This window comes from Chelon labrosus, assembly GCF_963514085.1.
Source record: "Chelon labrosus genome assembly, chromosome: 10".
Taxonomy (NCBI): Eukaryota; Metazoa; Chordata; class Actinopteri; order Mugiliformes; family Mugilidae; genus Chelon; species Chelon labrosus.
This window is the reverse complement of record NC_140360.1, coordinates 17333747-17357468: the sequence shown is the minus strand read 5'-3', so window position 1 is coordinate 17357468 and position 23722 is coordinate 17333747. Positions and strand designations below refer to the sequence as shown.

At 40.8% G+C, this 23722-nt stretch overlaps 2 protein-coding genes across 2 annotated transcripts; one reads left to right on the top strand and one right to left on the bottom strand.

Moving 5' to 3' along the window:
• Positions 1–1021: 1021 nt before the first annotated feature.
• col9a3 (collagen, type IX, alpha 3) lies at positions 1022–13445 on the top strand (the record flags this gene model as incomplete). The annotated part of the gene is made up of 32 exons (XM_084553198.1): positions 1022–1087; positions 2026–2094; positions 3298–3333; positions 3811–3882; positions 4017–4070; positions 5516–5551; positions 5891–5914; positions 6108–6161; positions 7116–7169; positions 7268–7309; positions 7400–7456; positions 7586–7639; positions 7728–7781; positions 7941–7994; positions 8104–8157; positions 8283–8336; positions 8424–8477; positions 8562–8615; positions 8691–8744; positions 8876–8920; positions 9005–9058; positions 9157–9210; positions 9927–9980; positions 10068–10139; positions 10728–10763; positions 10902–10946; positions 11289–11321; positions 11959–12105; positions 12192–12246; positions 12351–12533; positions 13050–13127; positions 13261–13445. The coding sequence occupies 32 exons, from the start codon at positions 1022–1024 to the stop codon at positions 13443–13445; spliced, it is 2037 nt and encodes a 678-aa protein (XP_084409324.1).
• A 1030-nt stretch (positions 13446–14475) lies between these two features.
• Positions 14476–19017, bottom strand: LOC311494382 (uncharacterized protein). The gene is made up of 6 exons (XM_084553408.1): positions 18119–19017; positions 17881–18037; positions 17634–17784; positions 17342–17525; positions 15649–15790; positions 14476–15079 (listed from the first exon to the last, which is right to left on the bottom strand). The coding sequence occupies exons 1-6, from the start codon at positions 18694–18696 to the stop codon at positions 14954–14956; spliced, it is 1338 nt and encodes a 445-aa protein (XP_084409534.1). The 5' UTR covers positions 18697–19017; the 3' UTR covers positions 14476–14953.
• Positions 19018–23722: the final 4705 nt, after the last annotated feature.

Here is a 23722-nt window from a genome sequence, read left to right as displayed (position 1 = left end):
ACAGTATGATGATGTGCTGTGGAGCTTTAAGAACAAATCAATCAACAAATAGCTCATCAGCAGTTTATTATGATGATGTTTTAATGATTTGAGCCGTTTCTTGAGCGCAAAAATCAAACCTTCATTTGTTCAAACAAAATTCTGCTGCATTTATTTTACTAGTTTCAAAGTAAACCCACTATCTTGGTTTTTGTTTGTTTGTTTGTTTTTTTTACTCTTTATGAGACAAAATAAGACATTTTCCAGCTTAAATTGTCCAATCTTTTCTGAAACTTTAATCCATCATTTGAGAAAATAAACTACTGACTGATTAGAATAATCTTCATTTGCAGACACAGACTGGGAGCTGAGGTGAGCATCAGTATGAAGCCTGAGGAGCTCATAGTTCAGTGTAGAGTAGAAAGTTTCTGCTGCTTCGTGACCAGAAAGGACGAATAATCTTGATGATCATGGAAAGTGCCGACAGCCTCTGGATTCATCTGTAAATTGTCTTGTGTGACTCTGAAAGAGCTTTGTGAAAGTCTGAAAAAATAACTCATGTTGTAGTCATGTGATCAGAGTTATCTCGGCCTTGGAGATGAACTGATGACTTTAAAAACAGCAAACCTGTCCTACAAATTCTAGGCATTATGGGAAATGTAGGATCCCGTATTTTTGGAAACGTTATATCCCGGCCCTCTGGTCAGATCATTTGGTCATTTTCTAATTGGTCCCTTGGTATTTTTAACAATCTTAGCTCAGCCCACTTTCTTCGGTGTCCGAAATGGATTCCCCTCTACACTCTGCCTCCTTCACCACTCCTCACCCCCCTCACCCCTGTGTGCAGTGCGCTAGATAGAGTTCAGCCCCTTCGGCTGGAGGCTCGGGTTTATCTGGGACCAAAGAGAAAGCCATTCAGGAGCTGTGCGCCGTGAGGTGAAGGAAGGCTCCGTTCGGACTCTGGGGGGAGGCGAGAGAGGACCGGGAACCGTGGATTTGACCTTTTTTTTCCGCTTAAACTCGGGTTTGTGAGTGGGGAGCTATGGCGATGTTCTCTGCTCTGTGGGTGCTCTTACTGTGCCAGCTTTTGACATCATCCTCAGCCCAGGTAAGAGTTATCAAGTGCTGCACCCCTCCTTTCCCTCAGCCGCCTGCATCATTTATATAACGGTGGTGAGTGTTTTTATGCTGACCTGGTTTGGTGCTGATGATCTGAACTCATTGCAGTAAGTGTAGGTTGATAACCAAGGGACAAGTTTCATGTGTCTAATAATGAGGATGGAGGCCGTCGTGCTACTTTAGGGCATTCAAGGCCTGACGTGCATCGTTTTACCAGAAAACCTGTCGTTTCTGGATACTTCTTCTTAACTGCACCCCTAAACACAGCCCACTCTCTCCATAGTTGCAGATTTGCCTGTTGGTATGTTCTCTCTCTAGTTCTGTAGGCCAGTTGTAACTTTACCATGTGAGTGTAATTGTGTGCAGGTGCCTGTGTATTTCGCACTAGTTTCTGAAGTCGGGGTTATGTTTTCCCTGAACCTGTGGAATGCGCGGATTGGAGATCAGTGCGCACAATGCCACCTCTGTTCATTCAGGGCTCCCTGACTGAGCCAAACTCCGCAGCACATTTGGAAAGTCCTCAGTGAAATACGTTTATTTTGTTAAGTAGACAATAAGCCACAGATTTCAGTTTCTGTATAAATTCAGTCAGGTCTTCATCTTGTGCGTAAAGTTAAAGCGTTTTTACGCGTGCGTATTTGCATCACGTCTTTCAAGATGTTCAGTTGTATTTATTTTTTATGTTGAGTTCTAGAATTAGGCTGCTGCATTAAATGTCCAATGACAGTTAAATAAACTGTCCCCAATAGACCTTTTCCTTGTTTTTAGTTAAAACTTGTTGGTGCCAAAATGCACCAAGCATCACTTTCTGTTTCATTCAGTTCACATCAAACCCACTTTCTGACAGTTCTACTTCACTTACAGCAAATCAGCTTGATACTACACAGGAGGTGGAAATGTCTGATTTTGGTTAATTTTATGTTGCAGAGGCCGGGCCCCAGAGGACCTAATGGGCCACCAGGACCCCCAGGGCCCCCAGGAAGGGATGGCACTGATGTGAGTTGACCAGACTCCAATGACTTCTGCACTTCTATAAATATATTTCTCTTATTTTAGACGGTTAACAGACAGTCCTTAGTAAGTGGATGAGAGCTGATGAATTCCCCCCTTAGTTTTGTTTTTGTGAGTAATGAACAGATTTATTCTTTTTCTATTATTTTAAGTAAATCAGGTGTAAAGTTACAGATTAAAACGACAATTATTTCAAATATTGGCTTGTGACGTAGCTTTAAGTTTACGTTTGATCCCACATAATCACCTTTGGCTGGAGGTGTGCTTGTGCATGAGTGTGGCGAAACATTACTTAATGATAGATTTTCTCACACTGACTCCGCCCTCGGCCCCTCCTACAAATATTTAATAATAGTCATGGATGTAAGCAGGGTTTAGGTGTGTGTCTTCTAAATGGAGCTCTGTGAGTGAAAAATATTGCATATTCATTATCCATCCCTAAACCATTAAAAATATATTTAAAATGTGAATGGCTTGTACATCTTGTTAACAGATTTTATTAGTGCCTACAAAGTCTACTAAAAAATTAATCTCCCAGAGCCTTCACTGTTCCAGGGGTTTTGCTGGTAGGTAGGATATGACATTATAGTAAAACAAAAATGATGTGATGAGATTTATTTGCACAGGTTGTGAGAGGAAATTGGATTATGTAGTAGCTAAGTCAATTGAAAACCTTTGCAAATATGATATATATTTTTAGGGTTTGAAACTTTCTCAAACACAGAAATGTTTATATATGTAGATACACGTTTTTAAGAAAACTTTAGGTTATTATAGCTGTGACTATTTTTTTGTGACTCCAGTGAATTTTGGGCACACAGAGGGCCTATTCATGCATTCCCCAACCCTGTGAGACCATCTAGAGTTTCACCTCGCACCTCCTCCCTGCACCTTCAGCCCCCCCTGTCTAAACCAAACTGAGGCTTTAATCATGTGACCAGTCTGCATCGGGTCAGTTTAGTGATGTTTGTTCTTCCCCAGTCTCTGAAGAAGCTAAACACTGTGTAGAGTCAAGCGGCCCACAGACTCACTGTGGTCAGGGGAAGTTTTTCTTGGCCCGTGTGGCAGCATGTAGAGCTTCGTTTGTGCGATTCTAGAGTAGGTGGGACTGTTCAAGATGTGCCACATATAAACCTTGACAATAATCAGAAGGATGTGTTACTTATATTTTTTTTATCTCATTAACAGGGCAAACCTGGACCTGCTGGACTGGCAGGGAAACAAGTAAGTATCCCAGTATTGACTCAGTTTTATTTAGGTGGCTAAGGGAGGTTGTAAAAAACCATCAAGGTCTGCTACAGCAACCACGTTAAACCGGTACAACTTGTTCAGCTGTGTGCCCCAATTCAAATCTTAATAATATTTTGGAACTTATACTTATGCACGGAATAATAACCATAATACATAATACAGAAACAGTAATAATGTGTTTCTGTATAATGTAAAGTTTTATACACACACGTAAAAATAAAAGTCTCTTCCCAACTATTCCAAAAAAGTCATACAACCTTCAAATAATACCCTCTATTTATAGATTACCAATTTGAAAAAGGGGGATTTTCTTCACCCCATTCCAACCTGCTAAAATGAAATTTTTAACAAAGTGCAACACTGTTTTTTGTTAAGATAAAAGATTAAAATATGTTGAAATCAAATGTTCGGTGGTGTATATAACTACTTTACAAATCTCCATCTTTGTAGGGTCCCAAAGGGAAAGCAGGGATACCAGGATTACCAGGACAACCAGGTCTGCCAGGACTTCCAGGAGTAGATGTAAGTGTCCAATAAACACTGAAACTGACATCAACACCTTGGTTTTTATTTCTTTTAGGATGTTAGATAGTGGAGTTGATTCTATGATACTGAATTTGAGGCAATGATGTACAACTGTTGCACATCCTCTTCAGGGTTTGACGGGTCCTGATGGTCCTGCTGGCAAGGATGGACCCCCAGGGGAACCAGTAAGTATATTTTGGTCTTGTGAGCTTTCTGTGATGCATTTAAAGATGCACCAACTGCCTACTTTACAGTTCTCCTCATTAATCAGCTCAAGTCTGCCACAGGCAAGACACATATGTGCAAACTCTGCGTGTTAATCGGGTTGTGTTGTTTGAAGGCCCTCGGGAGGGTCTGACAGGCACATGGTCTCTTGTTTTCTCTGTCAGCCTGATTTTGTCAAGCTGGCTCAGCCTCTTGGTGGGACTATTTTTAATGAGGGATCAGAATCGGATTTATTTCTGCTGCTTCCCTAATCCCGCCTGGAATGCACACTGTTTCCCACCGATCGGTGAGACTGCAGGAGATGATGATCTCTTGCGCAGATGCAGAGAGAAACAGGTGTTATCCTCGGAGAGACACAAGAGGAGACAGAATTACAACACACATGTGACATCAAACTGGTGCTCCATCTCACGATTAAACAGGAGGCCTTTGATTTCCCACAATGAATAAAAGATATGAAATAATAAAGATTGAGGAACCTCTGGTGCAAGGTTGCAGAGTAACTGTCGAGACAGATAACACTGCACCCCCTCCAACCCCCCAGCCATTCAACTAATTAGCCAACCTAATGAGGAAGCTTGCATCAACCCATGTCCCCTAATTACTCAGATAACTACACAGTCATGGCTCAGAGTGCTGAAGAGTGGAGCAAAGACAAACAGGATAAAAGTGTTGAGAGTCAGAAACAATGCCCAAGCTGATGCAGAGTTCACTAAACCACATAGAAAGTGTATACATGTCTGACTGGTGTAGCAGTGTGGCCTGCTGTGCAGTTTACTCACTGAGGAATGCAGTGAATACGTGCAACATGGCTGCTTATTTGGAGTGTGCCATCTCACCTTTGAGACAACACAAATACAGCTGGCGGGAGGGGGTGGAGGGGGCAGACGAAGGGGTAAGAGAGGGAGGAGGAGGCATGAAAGGAAAGAAGGAAAAGGGAAACACAGGAAACCACAATTTGATCATTTGCTCCATTAATAGGAAGTTAATGGATGAAAGACACACTGATTACTGCATCCGCTACAGCTACAAATTCAAAGCACAGCCATTCTTAACTCTTTGCACACATAACCAAACTAAACAATGAGAGTCCCTTTTTAGCAAGAACGTTTTGTAACACACATTTTGTGATATTTTTGTCTCTATCAATCATCATCACTAGATAGTGACAGGAAAGGCTTCAGTTACTTATAAATTGAATTACAGCAACAATAAATGATAAATGATAACCTTAGCTGACGTGTTAAAACAATCATGAAGAAAGCAAACTCTTAAAAAAAAAAAGAATGTATAGAGTGACTAATTTGGGCATGCATTGATTATTTGAAAGAAATAAAAATCTAATCTTTGATTCTTGATTACATCTGAGAGGCTGACTGCGATTTGTTTTCTTTCCTGTCTACAGGGTGAAGCTGGACCTCCTGGGCCACCTGGACCTCCTGTAAGTAACCCCACATGTAACATCCAACAGACACACAGCAGCTTGTCCTCCTCTGACCCGTCTAAGAGCAGCTAAGAGGGTCACGTTCTGCCATTCTGCTCTTGCCAAGTCAGAGCAAAGTCATACTTTTGAATGCAGCTGTGTCACATATTGATACCGATGAGTTCTCAGATGTCAGCCCTGATCTGAAGTGTCTACATACCTCATAGCAAGAACCTGTGACAAACGGTTAAACATGATAATTCACGGTGCTGCATCACACAGTGGATATTGTTGTTGGTAAATCTAATCATCTTCTTGGTGTTTGTGACTTAATGTGCCTTCCTGTGTCTTCCGTAGGGCAGAGGGAGACCAGGAGCTCCAGTGAGTACACAGCGCTGTCTTTTTACGTCACTCTGAAATAAGATGATTCTCGTGTGTTTGTATCATTCTGACACCATTTCAGCTCATTAGCATCATGGGAATGTGTTTGTTTTACTATGATGTAGCCCAGACAGCACATGCACTCTGGTGACTTGACAGAGAGACACGTCACTCAGATGTCTCTTGTTTTCAGGGATTACCTGGAACCAACGGGTTTCCCGGCGGAGTCGGACCTCAGGGTCCTGTGGTGAGTCTGAACTTCCCCGTGAACACTTTCTGTCGTCATTAAGGAATTTCAACCTCTGTCAAAATGAGAAGAAATTATTATTAAGTGAAAATGCAAATGAATACACAAGTCTGATCAGAAGACACATAACAGTACAGTGAATACTGATAGAGATCCAATAATGATCTCTGCTAGAATCAACCAGCACAACATTGGCCTAAATTCCTATGTTGTAGCAGTAGGATAATAATAACCACTGGATGGAAAGGACATGTCGACACTTGGACTGGCCCAGTGTTTCTACTGGGTCACACTTTATTAGGACAGTACACAGCTCATGTCTGAAAGTTCACTCTGCTTCCAGAGCCCCTACAGTACTATCAGCAGCACTTGGATGGTACTTTATAGTCTGAGTCAGAAATTGTCTTAAGGTCGGGTCTGTATTAGGAATGCTGTTGTCACGGTTACCACAGTCTACTGAGATGTATTATTAAACACCGCCTTTCTGTCGAGTTGAGTACTTAAAGAGTCCACACACACTTGTTTATAGGAATAACAATAGATTTTTACGAATACACGCAATTCTTGAAAAATCCAACCATGCATCCTCTGTGCATGTACGCTTCCCTTTTATACTTTTCACACAATTGGCTTTTAAACTAGTTGTAAAAAAATCTTGGGTCCATCTGCAGGACTTGAATTCAGATTTAACGTGAGCACAGAGAAACTTTTCCTCATTTAACAGATTAATGTGAAGCAGCCTTTTGGTGACAATAAGCAAGTAACGTTTTGAGTGGAGGGGGATTTTAATCTTTCCTGAGGGACTCTGAATGATTCTAATGACTGTGACTGGATGATTTCCCCTGGATGGAAGAAACAGACACTAATTTCATTCCATCCTGGAAGAAAGCCCTTATTTTAGACTGAGATGCTGAAGATGCTCCTAATGCTGGTGATCCTCTGTGTGTTTGTCAGGGTCCTGAGGGCAGTCCAGGACTTTCTGGACCTCCTGGCCCTGATGGACCCCCAGTAAGTGCAAAATATATTTTATAATTAGTGACAATGTTACAATAGTGCGCAACCTGCGGCAATTAATTTCTGGTTGTGTGTGATTCCTCTTCACTCAGGGTCTTCCTGGTACTCTTCAAGATCTCAGTGGTGACCTTCTGGTAAGAATTCAACCATGCATCCTTTGAAATCTGCATACTGACTATAATATAAGTGAAACTGTGCTCATTATTTGCCTCTTGCTTCTGCAGTGTCCTGCAATCTGCCCCCCTGGTCCCTCCGGTCCTCCTGGGATGCCAGGATTCAAAGTAAACAGATTTTTTATCATGCTTTGTTTTGAATTATAAACTGCTTTGTGTGTCTCTAGAAAAATGCACAGCTCAACTCACCCCAAACTTCATGACTGCATTCATTTCCATGTGTTTTTGCTCTCGTAGGGTCACACCGGACACAAAGGAGACAAGGGAGAGGCTGGAAAAGATGGAGAGAAAGTGAGTTTAATAGTGACATAAAGACTTACTGCACAACACTGGTTTCAGAGTTGGAGTACAGATACTAAGTGTGCTGTTGTGTCTCCAGGGTGACGCTGGTCCACCGGGCCCACCAGGTATTCCCGGCACTGTGGGCCTGCAGGTAAGATACGTAGACAAATGTCATCTTATATTTATGTGACCTTTCGCCTGGCAACACATTAGTTCTTCAAATACAGCATAAAAGACATGTGTTTAATATTCTGAGGAGGGTTGTGATGTGTTAAAGTGTCTTCATAATGCTCTAATGTTATGTTTCCAGGGCCCTCGTGGTCTAAGAGGTTTGCAAGGCCCAATGGGATCTGTAGGAGACAGAGTAAGCATAATCACTCCTTCCTGATTTAACTTTCATTCACTCTCTGCATTTAGTAATTTCAAAGCATTTCAATACGTTTCTTCTGACTTCATCCTATGATTGTCTCCAGGGTTTCCCAGGTTTCCGAGGAAAACCTGGCATCGCCGGCATCATTGGAAAGACAGTGAGTCTCTCTTTGTTTGTTCTGCTGTCACCGTAAAAAAACATTGTTGGTTAGTAGTCCACAGCTAGAATAGATGGCTGGTCCCATCAATGAATAGCTGCGTGTGTTTCATCTGATGTCTCCAGGGTGATGCTGGAGAAAAAGGACCACAGGGATTCAGAGGACCCAAAGGAGAAATTGTAAGTAAAATGCCTTGAGTTGTGACTGTCGGTACATATAGATATATTAGAGTTGTTTACGTGACACCTTCATGTGTCTTTCAACAGGGTAAAATTGGTCCCAAAGGTGCTCCTGGTGGAGCTGGACCCAAAGGGGAGCCTGTAAGTGCATTGATGCAAAATCACAACTTTTTGATCTGCGTTACCTCTCAGAACTATCAGGGTCACAATTAATGTCTTCAACAGGGTATTCCTGGCAGAGATGGAAAAGATGGAACACCAGGGTTGGACGGCGAGAAGGTACGAACTCTCTTTTACTTAAATATTAGTTAAGAGACCACAAACTGAGTAAAGCTGATGTCTATCTGTTGACAGGGTGATGCTGGACGCCATGGAACAGTTGGAGAGAAAGGACCAAATGGCCTTCCTGTAAGTATTTAGACCTCTCAAAGCCACTCCTAATCATTATTTGTGATTATTATATCCTTCAAAGCCTGAAATAGAAAAACAAAATGTTGTTTTGCTGATAAAAAGGCTCTAAATTATATTTTCTACTCTAGGGTCTGCAAGGAAAGGCTGGCACAAAGGGATCTAAAGGAGAAGTTGTGAGTACTACAACAAAACAGATACACTTAAAGTAAGACAGCGCACAGAGAAGAACTGTTTTGTTCTCCCTTCTTTTACCCCAGGGTGATCCAGGGAAAGCTGGAGAGACTGGACCCTCTGGAGAGCCAGGTATTCCTGTATGTATCTGGTGGGGAGGGGGGCTTGCAATCTCAAAAATGTCTCTTTTTGTCTCTAAAATGACTTGTCTGTAACATCTTTTATCGCTTCCCTTCAGGGAGAGATTGGCATCCCAGGAGAGAGGGGGATAGCAGGTCCCAGAGGAGTGGCAGTAAGTAAATGCTCAAACTGTGCATTGAGACAGCTCATTCCCTGCCTGATGTCAGATTTGCTGGAAATGCTGGAATCGCTTTAAAAGCTTCAAAGGAATCTCTTACATGACATTAAAAAATAATCTTTGTCCCATTTACAAGTCTAATTATTTGTCCTGCTGCACAGATGGCCATCTGTTAATTTGCAGAATTTAGACACAGTTTCCAACAGTTTAATGCCTACTGCTCTAATAACCAGTGTGCACACTGGAATACATGATCTCTAAAAAAAAGAATCAGCCGTATTAAAAGGCCAAAATGTGTAGCAGCGTTACAGCATGACTGTGAAATTAAACTGGAACAGTGAACTGCTGGCCTTCGAAGTTAATGATATGCTACAGAAGTACCAAGGGTGTTCCTTCTGATTCAGTGGCTCACCAAGACGGAGCTGGTTATTAATGGAGAGATACCTGCAGGGATGAGGGCAGGTATTCATGAAGGAGGAATTCATAAACAGAGAGATCTTTGTATTTCACATCAGAGCCTGCGGCAAGGAAAAAAAAAAGATAAAGCAGCATAGGAATTAACACAGTACTATCACACACTGGGCTGCATGATGAATCATACCCCACACAACCACCACTTCCATTTGTTTAGTTTCTTCTTCTCTGAATATAAATTGTCTACTTACTACTTCAGTCTAGTGGGATGTCATGACTGTGTCTCTTTCCAACAGGGAGGTATTGGGCCAGCGGGCAACCCTGGGCCCCAGGGAGTGAAAGGCTTCCAGGTCAGTAGCATGCATCTTTTTACTATTATTATTATTATTATTATTATTATTACTGATTAACTTACTGGGTGTGTGTTTGTGCTGCAGGGAATCAAAGGAGCCTTGGGGGATCCAGGTCTTCCAGGACCAACAGGACTCCGTGGAGACTTTGGTGAAAGGGTGAGTGTTTCCTCTGTGATGAAATGAGTAAAACAGCATCCATGAGTCCACAGTAAAAAAGTGCAGCTAATGATTACTATCATTATTTATTAATCAGCCCATAGATTCATTGAATTGGTGTATAACATGTCCGAAAATCTTTCTAGGTTCCACTGTCACATAATTTTTTTATTCGACCAGCAGTCCAAATCTCTCAGGTGTTCAGATCAAGAATTTTAATGACTTAAAACTATTAACTGATTATTAAATCAATAAACAAATATATTCATTTTCTGTCAGGAGTTTTTCTCCACACAGACACTAGAGACACAGAACTATCCAGGACTCTCTACTGTATGTCATTAACCAGGTCGTCTCTCCTCGGCCCGATTGGTATAAACTCAAACTGCAGCCGGTAGAGAGCACAGACACAAAGCTGCCTCCTGTTCAGAATCTGAGAGCAGAACAAAGCCACCCTTCATACCAGTCCTGGTTCCCCTCAACCAGCCCACCTCACTTCCCTTCATCACCCCCCCTTCCGTCTCCCACAGTCGGCCTTCAGCAAATGTCTCCGCATGGCTTTACCTGTATTCTCTCTGCCTTTTTCAGGGTCCAGTCGGAGCTTCTGGAGCTAAAGGAGACATGGTGAGTCAAAGTTCAAGCTGGCATTAATGTAAACCTCTCCATAAAAGTGGCGATGCCGAACATTTTATGAGCTCAGAAAGTTTGTGTCAGTTGTCTGAGATTCAATCACTTAATTCAGCTTTTATGTTCTCACTTTAGGGTGTGGCAGGAAGTGATGGTTTACCAGGAGAGAACGGAGAACCTGTAAGTATTAGTAACCTGGAGACTCATTAGTAATTAGTCCTAAATTACAGCTATTTAAAGTCCTTACACTGGTGTATTATATTATTTGTCTGTAAAACGCTACCTGATCCTTCATTTGCATGTGAGTCTATTGGTGTGGGACAAAATAACTTTTGATGAAGCAGCTTTTAGTTTTAATGCTTTGAGCTGTTGAACGAGACTTCTTCAAAATCACAGTGAAAACGTTTAGGACAGTTATTTAAATACTAAAACTTTTCTGACATGTTTTTTGCTCTCCTGCCACGTAACATGCTGCAGTGTGAAATCAGACACGTTTATCTAAACTACTGTTTTTGTTTTCAGGGTCCTTTCGGGCCAGTTGGACAAAAAGGACAGGTGAGCTGCTTTATCCATTTTCCTTTGTCGCTTTTACAGTGTTTCATACTTCTGCATGGACCCACAATCAAACCAGTTTCCTATATACAGTATATGTCCATCTGCTAGCACCAGACATAGATCAGATGTTGTGTGTGGGTGTAATTAAGATTGTTCCAAACTCCCTTCGTGTCTGCTCCCTCACTAAACATTAAAAACCGGTGCCTCGTTCTGAGCTGTTGCGTACTCGTCAGAGTCAGTGCACATGACTCAGCCTCACATTCCAGGTTTAATAGGATTAATTAGAGATAGGTATTGCTGCTTTTGCTTTATTGGCCTGTTTGCTGCTTTCGCCACAAGGGAAAGATGAGTCGCATTAAGCTGCAGCACAATTTATGTAATTAGAGATACAGCACTGATGAGCCTCAGACTCTTAGTCTCATTTACTGTTTGCTGTGCTCGTCGGAGTAATTATCCAGCAACAAGACGCCATCTGAATCCGCCCCCGCATTGTCTCAACAGACCCAGTTTGCTTCTCCTCTGGTGTTTAGTCAATGATCAGATCTCAGGGATGTTTTTAGCTTCTGTTTGGTAGAAATTGATTTGTTTTTTGCAAACCAGAATGAGTTATTCAACCAAAAATCGTTGTTGATTATAGCCAGGGAAGCGGGGTGAACTGGGCCCTAAGGGCGTGTCGGGTCCACAAGGAGAGCTCGGAGCTAGAGGGCTTCCAGGAAAACAAGGACCAATGGGCTTCCAAGGTGAACAAGGAATGCCTGGAATCGCAGGAAAGACCGGTGTACCTGTAAGTGTTTTTTTACTCTATACTGAACTCTAAAATTGCTTGTTTGACTGAAGAATCCCATTAATGTATCCTGTCTGGTGTTTCAGGGTAGACTGGCGAGTGAGCAGCAGATCAGAGAGCTGTGTGGCTCAATGATCGATGGTGAGAGACCTTCATTTAATCGTTATCATTGATTCACTGCATTTCGGAATAGTATAAAAAGAAAGCTAGAAAGCGTTAACCTTCCGGTGTTTTCCATCATGCAGACCAGATTGCACAGCTTGCTGCTAACCTGCGAAGACCCTTGTCCCCTGGGATGGTGGGCCGCCCCGGGCCTTCTGGGCCTCCAGGACAGCCAGGAGTTTCTGGTTCTACCGGGCATCCAGGATCCCGAGGACCACCAGGGTACAGAGGCCTGCCAGGGGAGCTTGGAGATCCTGGTCCCAGAGGTATGAAAGAAAACTCAGGGCAGACTTTTCATCACATTTACGTCAGGAGTGGAAGATACTCACATAATAGTAAAACTATACCATTACAAATAAACGTATTCTAATCAAAATCATAGCTATTTAGCTAATAACTTCTATATGACGTTAAATTGCTAATAATGATTCATCAGTGCATGAGAAGCTAGCTTTAGATATTTTATATACAGTATAATGAAGTTGTCTCACCAAGTGGTTTCCAATTAAGTGGTTAATCCGTTTGGAAGGGCCCAACTCTTTTGTAATGAGGTGTGAGAAAAGTGTGCTGCTACATAAATTTGTATTCCGTTTTTGGACTTCTCTTTGATTTCTCTAACGATATTGGATCATTTGACCTCTTTGAACCTCAGACTGTTTAATTTAAACCAACTGGTAGATTTTTCAGGGGAAATCTGCAACATGGCTTTTATTATTAAAGGTAACAAGACAAATGATTGTGACTGCACTTTTTTTAACATTCAAGTTTTGTTTTCACAACAGGTGATGTTGGTGAGCAAGGTGATAAGGGACCGATTGGCAAAGCCATTGATGGGCCTCCTGGTGACCAGGGATACCAAGGTATGTGGCCTCAGATAGTATACTCTGATCTGAGCCAGAAAAAAAATCTGCATGTCGTACATCAATGAACCTCGAAAAGACACAAACGTTAAGATCCATTTCTACACCTTCTAACTACAATAATTTCCCACAGGTCTCCCAGGGGTACCTGGAATTGTCAAAGATGGTCGTGATGGGTCTCCAGGAGATCCAGGTGAGCCTGGAGAGCCAGGCAGGGTAGGCAGGACTGGGCACCATGGACCTCCTGGAATCTGTGATACATCGGCCTGTCAGGGCGCATTAGTCGCTGGGAAGTCCTCCAACCCCAAAAACCATTAAACATGACTTCCTGCAACCTGACAACATCAATTCCATGGAAGAAGGATGATAAGTGAGGAAGGAAGGAATGAAAGAAGAGAGTGATCACAAAAACGTCCTCTTTATTTAAATACATGAATCACACGATGGGAGAGTAACATCAGCAGGTGTGATATATTGGGAGGAATAGAGGAACATCCCAGGAGTGACATGAACACCAGATCAACTGAGACACAAACAAATCAAGATGACATCCAGAAATAAAGTGGACAGAGGAACAGAAAAGTGCAGAAGAGAACAACTGCATTGATTCAAGTACCATCACATAACAAGACTTGACTTACAAACAACTGTAGAATGAATGATGAGTCCTTTGTGTAAAAAACTTTGTACATGTTGTTTCCATGCCCAAATTACTTTTGGTTAACATCCTTCTGGCAGATAACACTCTTAAAACAACAGTGACTGTCTCTGAAGTGTATGTGCATTTATCTTGGCCCATTATGTAAATCACAGGTGTTACCTCAACATACAAGCTTACAGTGTAAAATATGGAAACAGGAGCCTGAGGCAAAAAGCCTCTATCGAGGAGCTGTGTATGTATTGTAAAAGGAATAAAAAACAAATACCCGGGTGCCCATAAATTGTGTAGATTAATGCAAAAAAAAGCTTTTGATAGTCTTTTTTACAGCTTGTTTTCTCTTTTTTTTTTGTTTTTTTAATTACATGTGAATTTGATTCTCTGGATTTGAGAATCAAAAACAAGATAAAGCTTGTGGATGGATAAATCAGATATTGTAAAATACAGAACGCATTTTAGGAGCTACGTTTTAAAAAAAATCATTTCTTTTCCAATCTGCAATGACCACATCCACTATGTACTACCGGTGCTGTAACTATTAAATACACATGACTTTAAATACTATTTATTATTTGTGGGTGACTGTTGTATGTACAGTAAGATGCTACAGCGACATGTTGTAAGAAAGAACAAATAAAGCCACTTTTCAGTAAAACATTACTCTTCTCTACATATCAAATGAACAATTTGCAGTATGCTCAAAACACTATGAAATCCACTGACCCAGTTAATTCACAAAGTAGCAACACTTATTTCAACTTCTTAAATGAATAAATACAGAAAAGATGTTGGTACTCAGTAAACTGAAGAACACTCTGTATGAATAAAACAAAACACTGTTTAAAAGTTTTAAATAAAAGTGCATATTTGAATCATGCATATAAAATAGCTGATGAGCATTGCCCATGAGAGAACTGTCACAGTTGTTTTTCAAAGGGAAACAGCGCCACCTGTGTGTGAAAGTGCTGTATTTGTAGCAGAGGTCTTGAGATAATTTAAACAAGGAAATTATTGTAATGTAGTCACAAGGACATATCTAATTACATAAACACACCGACTCCAGCCCATAGTCAGACCTCATTGGACAACCCCAGCTACTTTAAGGGTTAATTTAGTATATTCTGTATATACATGTGTGGATGATGCACTGGATGAAACAATGAGGAGATTACTGTTCTGCTGCAAGAGGATGGCTCAGTGTCAAATCTATCTCCTTGCTGATGTGGTCCTGACCTGAAGAAGAGCTGGATTTAAGAATGTATCCTTTCTCATGAGTGAAGACTTTCTGAAACTCCTGAAAAAGAAAGAATGTGTGCGATGAAAGACAGACAGTACCAGTTCTTTTTACCCTTAAAGGGATAGTTGCGTTTCTTTGAAGTGGGATTGTATGAGTGTCTTCTCTGCGGCCGGCGTATTACCGACAGTAAATGCTGCACAGGAGCCAAGCAATGAACTGCTTGTGGAGGTCGGCAGCAAAACATATTTTAGCCACCTAACAAAATCAATATAAGCTTAGTGTACATTATATTTAGAAAATTATTACAGCTTTATTTGCCTTAAGGTAGGCTTTTACAGCGCAGACCCAAAGTACACTCCTTTCCAAGCCATCAGACTCCATGGACAAAAAAACCCAAGAGCTGAGATTCTCAGACTATCCACAGACTGATCCACTGATCCCCTCAACCCATAGGATCCAAAGCCCCCCACTAACAACAATCTGTATCCAGACACCACAGGACACCCTCAGAAGGCCCATGTCCATTCTCTGATGAGTCACAACTGTTTTGGAGGCACAAGGGAGACCTACACAATACTAGGAAGGTAGTCATAATGTTATGCATGATTCAGCTGAAGCAAGCCCACCTCTTTGAAGGTGTCTCCATATGTTTTATTGATGTATCTCAGGAAGGCCGTGGTCCACTGCAGGGTGGTCACTTTGTCAGTATCTGAGTCACAGAACGGCACCATCGTGTTCAGCTCATCACAGCACAAACGAATCCTCTTTCTGTAGAGGCAATGCAGATGTTGTGTTTCCTTAAACGGTATTTCTTAGAACCTGAAGTTTTATGTCCACTGACTTATATCTATTTATTTTCAATTAAACTACTGCATATCTAATGAAGTTGCATATCAAGCAACTATAAAGACTTCAGGGGGAAGCTCAAAAATTAGAAAACACTAAACAACAAGTAGTACGCAACGTATATTTAGTTGTAGCCCCGCAACGGGGCTACAACTAAATATTACCATTTATTTAAACCTTATTTAATTACATACAATTGTGTATTAACATCAGAGAAAAAGTAAAATACACCTTTTATAAGAGGCAGTGACTTCAAATAAGTTAGACAAACACTTCAATCCCCCAAAGTATTTAAACACTGTCAGATAAGAAGAAACTACAGCTAAATGTTTGCAGATAAATTGTCTGTTTGTGAAATAACTGAGCTACATATTTCAGAAATAACGTAATGCCCTCTTGGAGTCACTATGTCAAGGCATGTGTACAAATACTTGTAAGAGAAATCCATTAAAGTAATGTGTTGACTTTCACCTCAATATCAGAATGACTAGTAACTACACTACAGACGAGACAAGCGCTCCAAAACTTTTTAAACCACGTAAACCTTTGTAAGAGTAATTTCTAAGGCTGTTTTCTTTTATATTTATATTAACTTTCATTGAATTTCGAGTCATACTTTCTGACAGCTTTGGACCTGAAAAACTTGCATGCTGTACTGACAACTAGCAACCAGCCTGAACTACAGCATAACTACATATTTAAGTGCTTTAAAAACAATGATCTGAATGTTTATAATTAATGATCTGAATGTTTATAATTCCCTTCCGACTGGTTAAAAATTAAAAGAAAACAAAAGTGTAGTTAATGTCTTCATTTTTAGGCCAGGTATCTTGATGTCTTCATGTTGGTTGGTAGCGATGTTTCTTTGTTTGGTTAGCTGCTGAGCGGGACATACAAGCCAGCAGCATTAGGTTAGCTTATATTTCACAAGGTTTGAATTATCCTCTGCTGCTCTGTGGGCCTACAAGCCAGCAGCATTTACTTAGTTCATTTAGATTGTGGGTTAATCGTCATATCACATGACTGTAAGTTTGGTAGGGTTTCTCAGTTGGACAGGGCCTCTAAATGTGTTTTGCCTGGGATTTTGGCACAAGGGATTGTAACATCTAATCCTGTGTATTAATGAATGATGAAAGGTTGTTTAAAATGTAAAATAAATTTAAAAAAAAAACTACATAGACATTGCAACAACTTGTACTGAAGGCACCTAACGATGATGCAGCACCCACTTAGGGAACACCTGGACTAAAACATGGTTTATTTATCATAACGAGAGAGTAATTTCGGATACGGCCTGTAGGGATGCGATCTCGAGACTGTTAAGCAAACTATGTTTCATTCCAGGAAACTATATAAGGCAGTGGCAGCAGCCCTGAAGAAAATTTACATGTATAATGTATTTCATGAGGTTATGACACACACACACCGTAGAGAATGTGAATACACCTCCAGGTGTTAGTAATGGCTGCTCACCTGCGCTCCCTCTCCTTGCTGTTGTGCCTCTCCTTGCGCTGGCTGAGAGTCATACAAGACTGAGCTCTTATCCTGGCCCTGCTCTGTGATTCCCTGGCTGAGTCTGGGGCAGCTTTAGCAGCCTTGGCAGGTTGAGAGCAGTGGGTGCTGCACTGATTACTGGAGGCAGCAATTGTCACCACATCTTCTGTGAAAAAACAGGAGCATAAATTTTTGGTTGGACGTTAGATTTAATCATGTATTTGCAGGCAAAAACAAAACAATTACAAATTTTGGAGTGTGCAATTATTACTCCCAGCGTTCATCAACTGAAGCTCTTCGGCTGGGTTGCTGCTACCGGTATAGTGAACTTTCACAGCAGCTGTCTCTGGATGAAAGTTAAATGAAAAGCTGGGGAGGATTAAACCCTGATGCTTTGTAGGCTCCACCATGTGAGCAATAACCTGAGATTGCAGCGAGAAAAAATTTAAGATTAAACTCTGAATTCTGCCACAACTACAGCTGTAACAAAATACATGTTGATATATGTTTTACCATACCTTTCCACACATGTTGGTGACTGGGTCATAAACACCTGATACAAATGAGCTCGAGACCTCAAAGGGATTTACTCTGTCCGTTTTAATCCACTTCTGCTTGGGAGGATGTATGGCGGCTTCCTGAGCCTCTGCTGACTGTTGAAGTATGGTCAAAAAACTGAAACGACAGCAGGGAGCATTTCAGCGTCATATTTACCAAAAACAAAAATCAACAATATACTAGATTACTGCAACCTACTTGGTGAGGACTGCTGACTGAATATCTTGCTGTCTTGTGGCATCAGCAGACATGGTATTAAATCTTTTCTCCAAGCAAACTCTAGCAGCTGACCTGGATCTCTTCGGAGGAGATGTGCTGACTTTGGCCGGTGGTTCACCTGGGCTTTCCTCACCTCTGATTCTGGACAGCACAAAACCTGGGACATCTCCATAAGAAGGTGGTGTCTTTTCTCCCGCCATCACCAGACAGTGGTCGTCGCCCGATGTTGACAGGTCGATAGCTTGAGTGATTGTGGAGGGAGAAGTCACCGTGGACACAGGGGCATCTTTAACCATCACGGCAGCGGGGTGAGGTCTGGCATCGGGCCAGTCTGGAGGCCCAGCCTGTGCCTCCATGTGTGCTTGAAGAAAGTGCTGCAGGTGTGCATATTCAACCTCTGTCATCTCCATCAGACCGAGCTCAGAGCCCAGGGTTTGCCCCTGATCGTGGGTCAAACATCTAGCTTGGCTCAAAATCAGTCCAACAGGGTCACGGCTGTGTTCTCTGGACGGAGGTGAAACATGGGTGGTTTTATAAACTGAAGGAAAGGAAGACATCTTTCACTCTAGAGATGGGAAAAAAAGTAAAACCAGAATTAACACGGGCAGCATACTGAGAGTACTAGCCTTAACAAGTCTGACTCAGTTTAAGTTAGCCTAAACAAACAACGTGACAAAGCTAAATTTGAACAGTTTAACTCCAAAAAGGAGGGAAAAGAAAAATACTACCTCGTTAATTTACGTTGTTGAACGAGGAACTATAGCTAAGCTAACGTTAGCTAGCATTAGCTAGCACATCAGAGACGTTGGCAGAGTTAATGTTAAAACGGATTATATTAGAGAAGCCTTAGCATTTGAAATAGGCTATTATAAAGTAATTTGTTTTATAAGGACTAAACTCAAAATAAGAAAAAGTTATTACTTAGCTCTATATACGTTCATTCCTGCTGAACTTGTACTCACTTCAAAGCCAACTTGTCAAATAGTCGTCGGTGTTAAATTAACTGTGACCTTCTCCCGGTGTTGGTCCAGTCCGACTAGTAGGTCAGTTTATATCTGTTATATTGTTGTAATTATTGTCATGTAAAATGACATTTAAACAACGTTTTTAAAGGCCTGCGACAAAACTACACAAAATATTTTCGTATTTTAATATGAAGTGAATAATACTGTATGTGGCTGTAAATGCTCCTGTTTAACAGTAGCCTGCAATAGTTTTACATTTAATCTAAAAAGGAAAAAAAAAAGAAAAATCCAGATTATTTATAGCAGCAGTTTATATTTAATTAGTGCTTTGTAGAAAGATTTTATATTTCCTAATTGCTGTACACTGTAAATTAGTTATTTTTTATGCTGTGACTTTGGGGGAAATGTGGTTACGTACTCACATAAATCTTATATGATTGTTTATGACTTGTAACTTCTCTCTAAAGCAGCCCACATTAATATTTGAACATAATAAATTAGATTATTTCAGTCACTGATTAATTATGAATTGCTGCTTTTGCTGGGTTTTGGTTTTATCACATGTAAGACTACATTATTGAAACACATCATAGAGCAGCTTCTTGAAGAGCAGACAGCTAGAAAGGATATCCAGTTACCTGTCGAATACACACACAAAAAACATCTAAAAGTATCTTGTCCCTACTTTATGTTGCAGTGTCCTTTGGAGGTGATGATTGGAACATGGACATCGAGAAAGAAAGAGTTTTCTCTTTTGGGCTGCTTTACCAGGCTTTTACTGCATCTTGTTTGTGCATGAGCACTATTTTAATAACAATATGTTGCTGAGGAACCTTGTGGACAGAGTGATGCGAGCTGAGCAAGCACTACAGCTCAAGATCAGACAGCTGCAAGATAAGATTGAGCAACTGGAACATGACGGCATTATTCACCACGTTCCCTCAGCTCGCAGTGTTCTCAAATTTGACAACTGCATCGATGGATTAGGACGTCAGATGACATCCTGGGAGACGCACATTAGACATGCTGACATAGGTCATATGAAATATACCCATGGATGACAGAACACTTTTACTATCAACACATAAGGCGACTAGACCGGACACAGACAATCTGTCATTGGAGGATATGCGACTCCAACTGACCAACTCTTTAACACCTCTGTAAAATACAATTCCTCCATGCTTTCTTCACTCAGTACTGATATATATTCAATATTCTGCACATACTGAGCATAAAGACATATATTTACTTCCACATTATAGAAAATAAAACTGTTAACAGACGAAAGTTCTTCCTTGAGTTTAAAAGAAAGCTTTTTAAGCTGAATGTAAACATTTAAATGCAGGTTGATACAGTGCAAGATGTAAAGTTAGAACTGTTTGTGTCCGTGCAGGATGAGAACTGGAACCTGTTTGTAGTTTCCACATCACATCCCTCTGCTTTAATTGTGTCCATGTTTCATGGTAATGCTGCTTTATTCCTGCACAGCCAACATTTGTTTTCACCTCCTTGTCACTGCTGTTGGCTGATCTTTATAATCTCACTGCCAGAGACTCATGTTTTGGTAATTAGTGCTGGAAACTATGCTGTGAGGATGGATGCTGCATACATTTCTGCGTCACTGTGATCAATTCAACCACACATGGACAAAGAAGTGGATACCTGACATTAACTCTGTTACATTAATTCTCAGACATATTTTTATATATATTATAGAGGAGGAGCATCAAAGGAAGAATTAAATTCACCAAACATAGAAAATTATACTCATTTCGAAAACTGCTAAGGTATAATGTTCCAGTTTTTTCAGCTACCAGTAGAAATTACACCACTTGGCCAGATGGTGGAGCTATAAGATTTTAGCCAACAACTCCTCGGTCAAAAACAAACTGTATGCATAAGTTCAATTGATCAAATCAAACTGAGGATCAGCTAGTTTCTGCTTTTTTATTCAGTTCTTCAAATATCAGAGATCACATTTATATCCAAATTAGGTCAACTTTTTTTCTGTCTGACATCTTTTCATTGATTCACTAGGTGAAAATAACTTTATAGAAATTAAGCCACCAAAATAAGACTACAGCTTTTAATAAACCAGGTTTTCTCATTGTGTTTCTTTGCAGAGCAGCTTTGGACATAGATCCTGAGTCTTTAAATTTGATTTATGAGGAAGTGGTTTATGTGTTATTTGTACATCTTTAGGAGCTTTTGGTCCAGACTCTGAAACGTCACGTTCCTAGGACATTTCAAGGCAAAATGTTCTGAGGAGGAAATGTGTGTCAACGTACGGCAGCAACACACACTGCAGAAGAACCCGATAACACTTTCTGCTGATCAAACCTACAGTAAGAGAGGCCTTAACGTAGCCATCTCTTCAAGATCTTGTCATAATTAGCAGCAACTTGACAGCGGTAGTTTAGAGTCTTCATCTTTGACTCTGGACAGATGAAGTCTGACTCATCCTTCTCTGAGAGCGTCTTTGTCACACTGAAGCCTTCCTGCAAACTGCTGATACTGAGACCCTGTAACCCTCAGCACATTTAGCATTACTAGAAAACCTTATGAGGCTTCAACTGAAAGAAACAGATCATGTAAGTAATATGTTTCAGTGCTGATGGGATGGTGCAATGATGTTGTTCTCCTCTACCTGATAGAAGCTCATTTTCACCTCAAACAGCCCTGTAAAGGAGAGAGAGGGAGAGGACAGAGACATAATAGAGAGTTGACCAGTTTGAAGATATCAGTCGTTAGGAGTTCAGTAAGAGTCAGATTTACTGATTGTTTTCACCTTTTTTTACATCAGAGTGTACTGCATTGTTTCATATGATCTCAGTGGACATTTACTGCAGTTGTAGTTTAAAATAACAACCTGCCTATCCATGTGTTGGTATGTGTGTGTCAGCTCTTCCCAGGAACCACAAGCTCCTCTCCATGTGTATGAAAGTGGACTTACAGGTGAGGACACAGTTTCGTCACAGAACAACTTTCTGGGTGCATTGCTTGTTAGACCTGGACATGAAAAACACCTGTTTGTATGTTTTTGCTCTTCATTTCATCAGGCCTCAGGGGAAATAACACCAGTAGAGGGCGCTGTCCACTTCAAAACACTAAACCGACCCTTTGTTGGCCTTCTGATTAGTCTGCTGACCACCAACCAGAGGGCAAATAATAGCAATATGGGGGTCCCTTCCCATAGAAAAATACTGAAACCCTGTAGACTAGGTAAGCATTGAAGTAAGCATAAAAATTGAAAACTGGTGAAAATACAAATGTTTCCACCGCCCCGAAAGTCTGTATGCAGACGTGGGACGTAGACTTTTGAGCAACTGAAAGCCTTGCCAAAAAAGAAAAAAGGAAAAAAAATGTGATAAGACTGGTTGATTGTACGTCTTCATGGTAGAGTTGCTAAAATCCACTGTTGAGTCAATTTGAAATGGTTCAGTCCATGGAAACTTACAAGCCAGGGTGATTACGTTGATGCATCTTTTTATATTTGCACTTACTTTTCACTATTAATTGTTGAAGGTTACTGTATAAATGAAATGGTTACTGTATAAATGAAATGGTGATAACTTTATAAATGCCTGGCTGTTAACAAAGCAGAATAAAGTTATGCTATTTTCTGATTCTGTCATGAAATCAATCTGTGTTTAGCCAAAGTCCTGTTGAAGTTTATTATATTACAACTGTCAGAATAACATGTTGCACCTGAAACTGAGACTTTCCAGTAAACTTGAGGAAAGACAAAAGAGGATCTAGATACTGATGCTGCACAGGCCTCAGATCAAAACAGGACACACTAGTTTGAAGGGGAGTTTGAACTTCATGTTTGTTGTCTATCTCCAGATATATCCACATTCACTTTGGTATATTACAAATGAAACATTATAGACTTTATTGGATTATTTTAAGTTTAAAGAATGAATATATTTCTCCACCAAAAAAAAAAGGTCACACACTAATATTTCATTGGACCACCTTCAGCTTTGATTACAGCACGCATTAACTGTGGCATTGTTTGATAATCTTCTGCAATGTCACAAGATTTATTTCCATCCAGTGTTGGATTCATTTTTCACCAAGATCTTGTATTGATGATGGGAGAGTCTGACCACTGCACAAAGCCTTCTCCAGCACATCCTAAAGATTCTCAATGGGGTTAAGGTCTGGACTCTGTGGTGGCCAATCCATGTGTGAAAATGATGTCTCATGCTCCCTGAACCACTCTTTCACAATTTGAGCCCAATGAATCCTGGCATTGTCATCTTGGAATATACCCATCCCACCAGGGAAGAAAAAATCCATTGATGGAATAACCTAGTCATTCAGTATATTCAGGTAGTCAGCTGACCTCATGACCTTCTTCCATTGCTCCAGAGTCCAATCTTTATGCTCCCTAGCAAATTGAAGCCTTTTTTTTCCAATTAGCCTCACTGATAAGTGGTTTTCTTAAGGCTACACAGCTGTTCATTCCCAATCCCTTGAGTTCCCTTCACATTGTACGTGGGGAAATGCTTACTTTCACTATTTAACATAGCCCTGAGTTCTACTGTTTTTCTTCGATTTGATTTCACCAAACGTTTAAGTGATCGCCGATCACAACCACATTTTTTCC

Coding starts and splice junctions, on each gene's coding strand:
- LOC311494382 (XM_084553408.1), bottom strand. CDS start 18,696: ATGTCTTCCTTTCCTTCAGTTTATAAAACCACCCATGTTTCACCTCCG. Junction 17,785..17,880: donor TCACCAACATGTGTGGAAAG/GTATGGTAAAAC, acceptor CTGCAATCTCAG/GTTATTGCTCACATGGTGGA. Junction 15,080..15,648: donor ATGGAGACACCTTCAAAGAG/GTGGGCTTGCTT, acceptor TTTCTTTTTCAG/GAGTTTCAGAAAGTCTTCAC.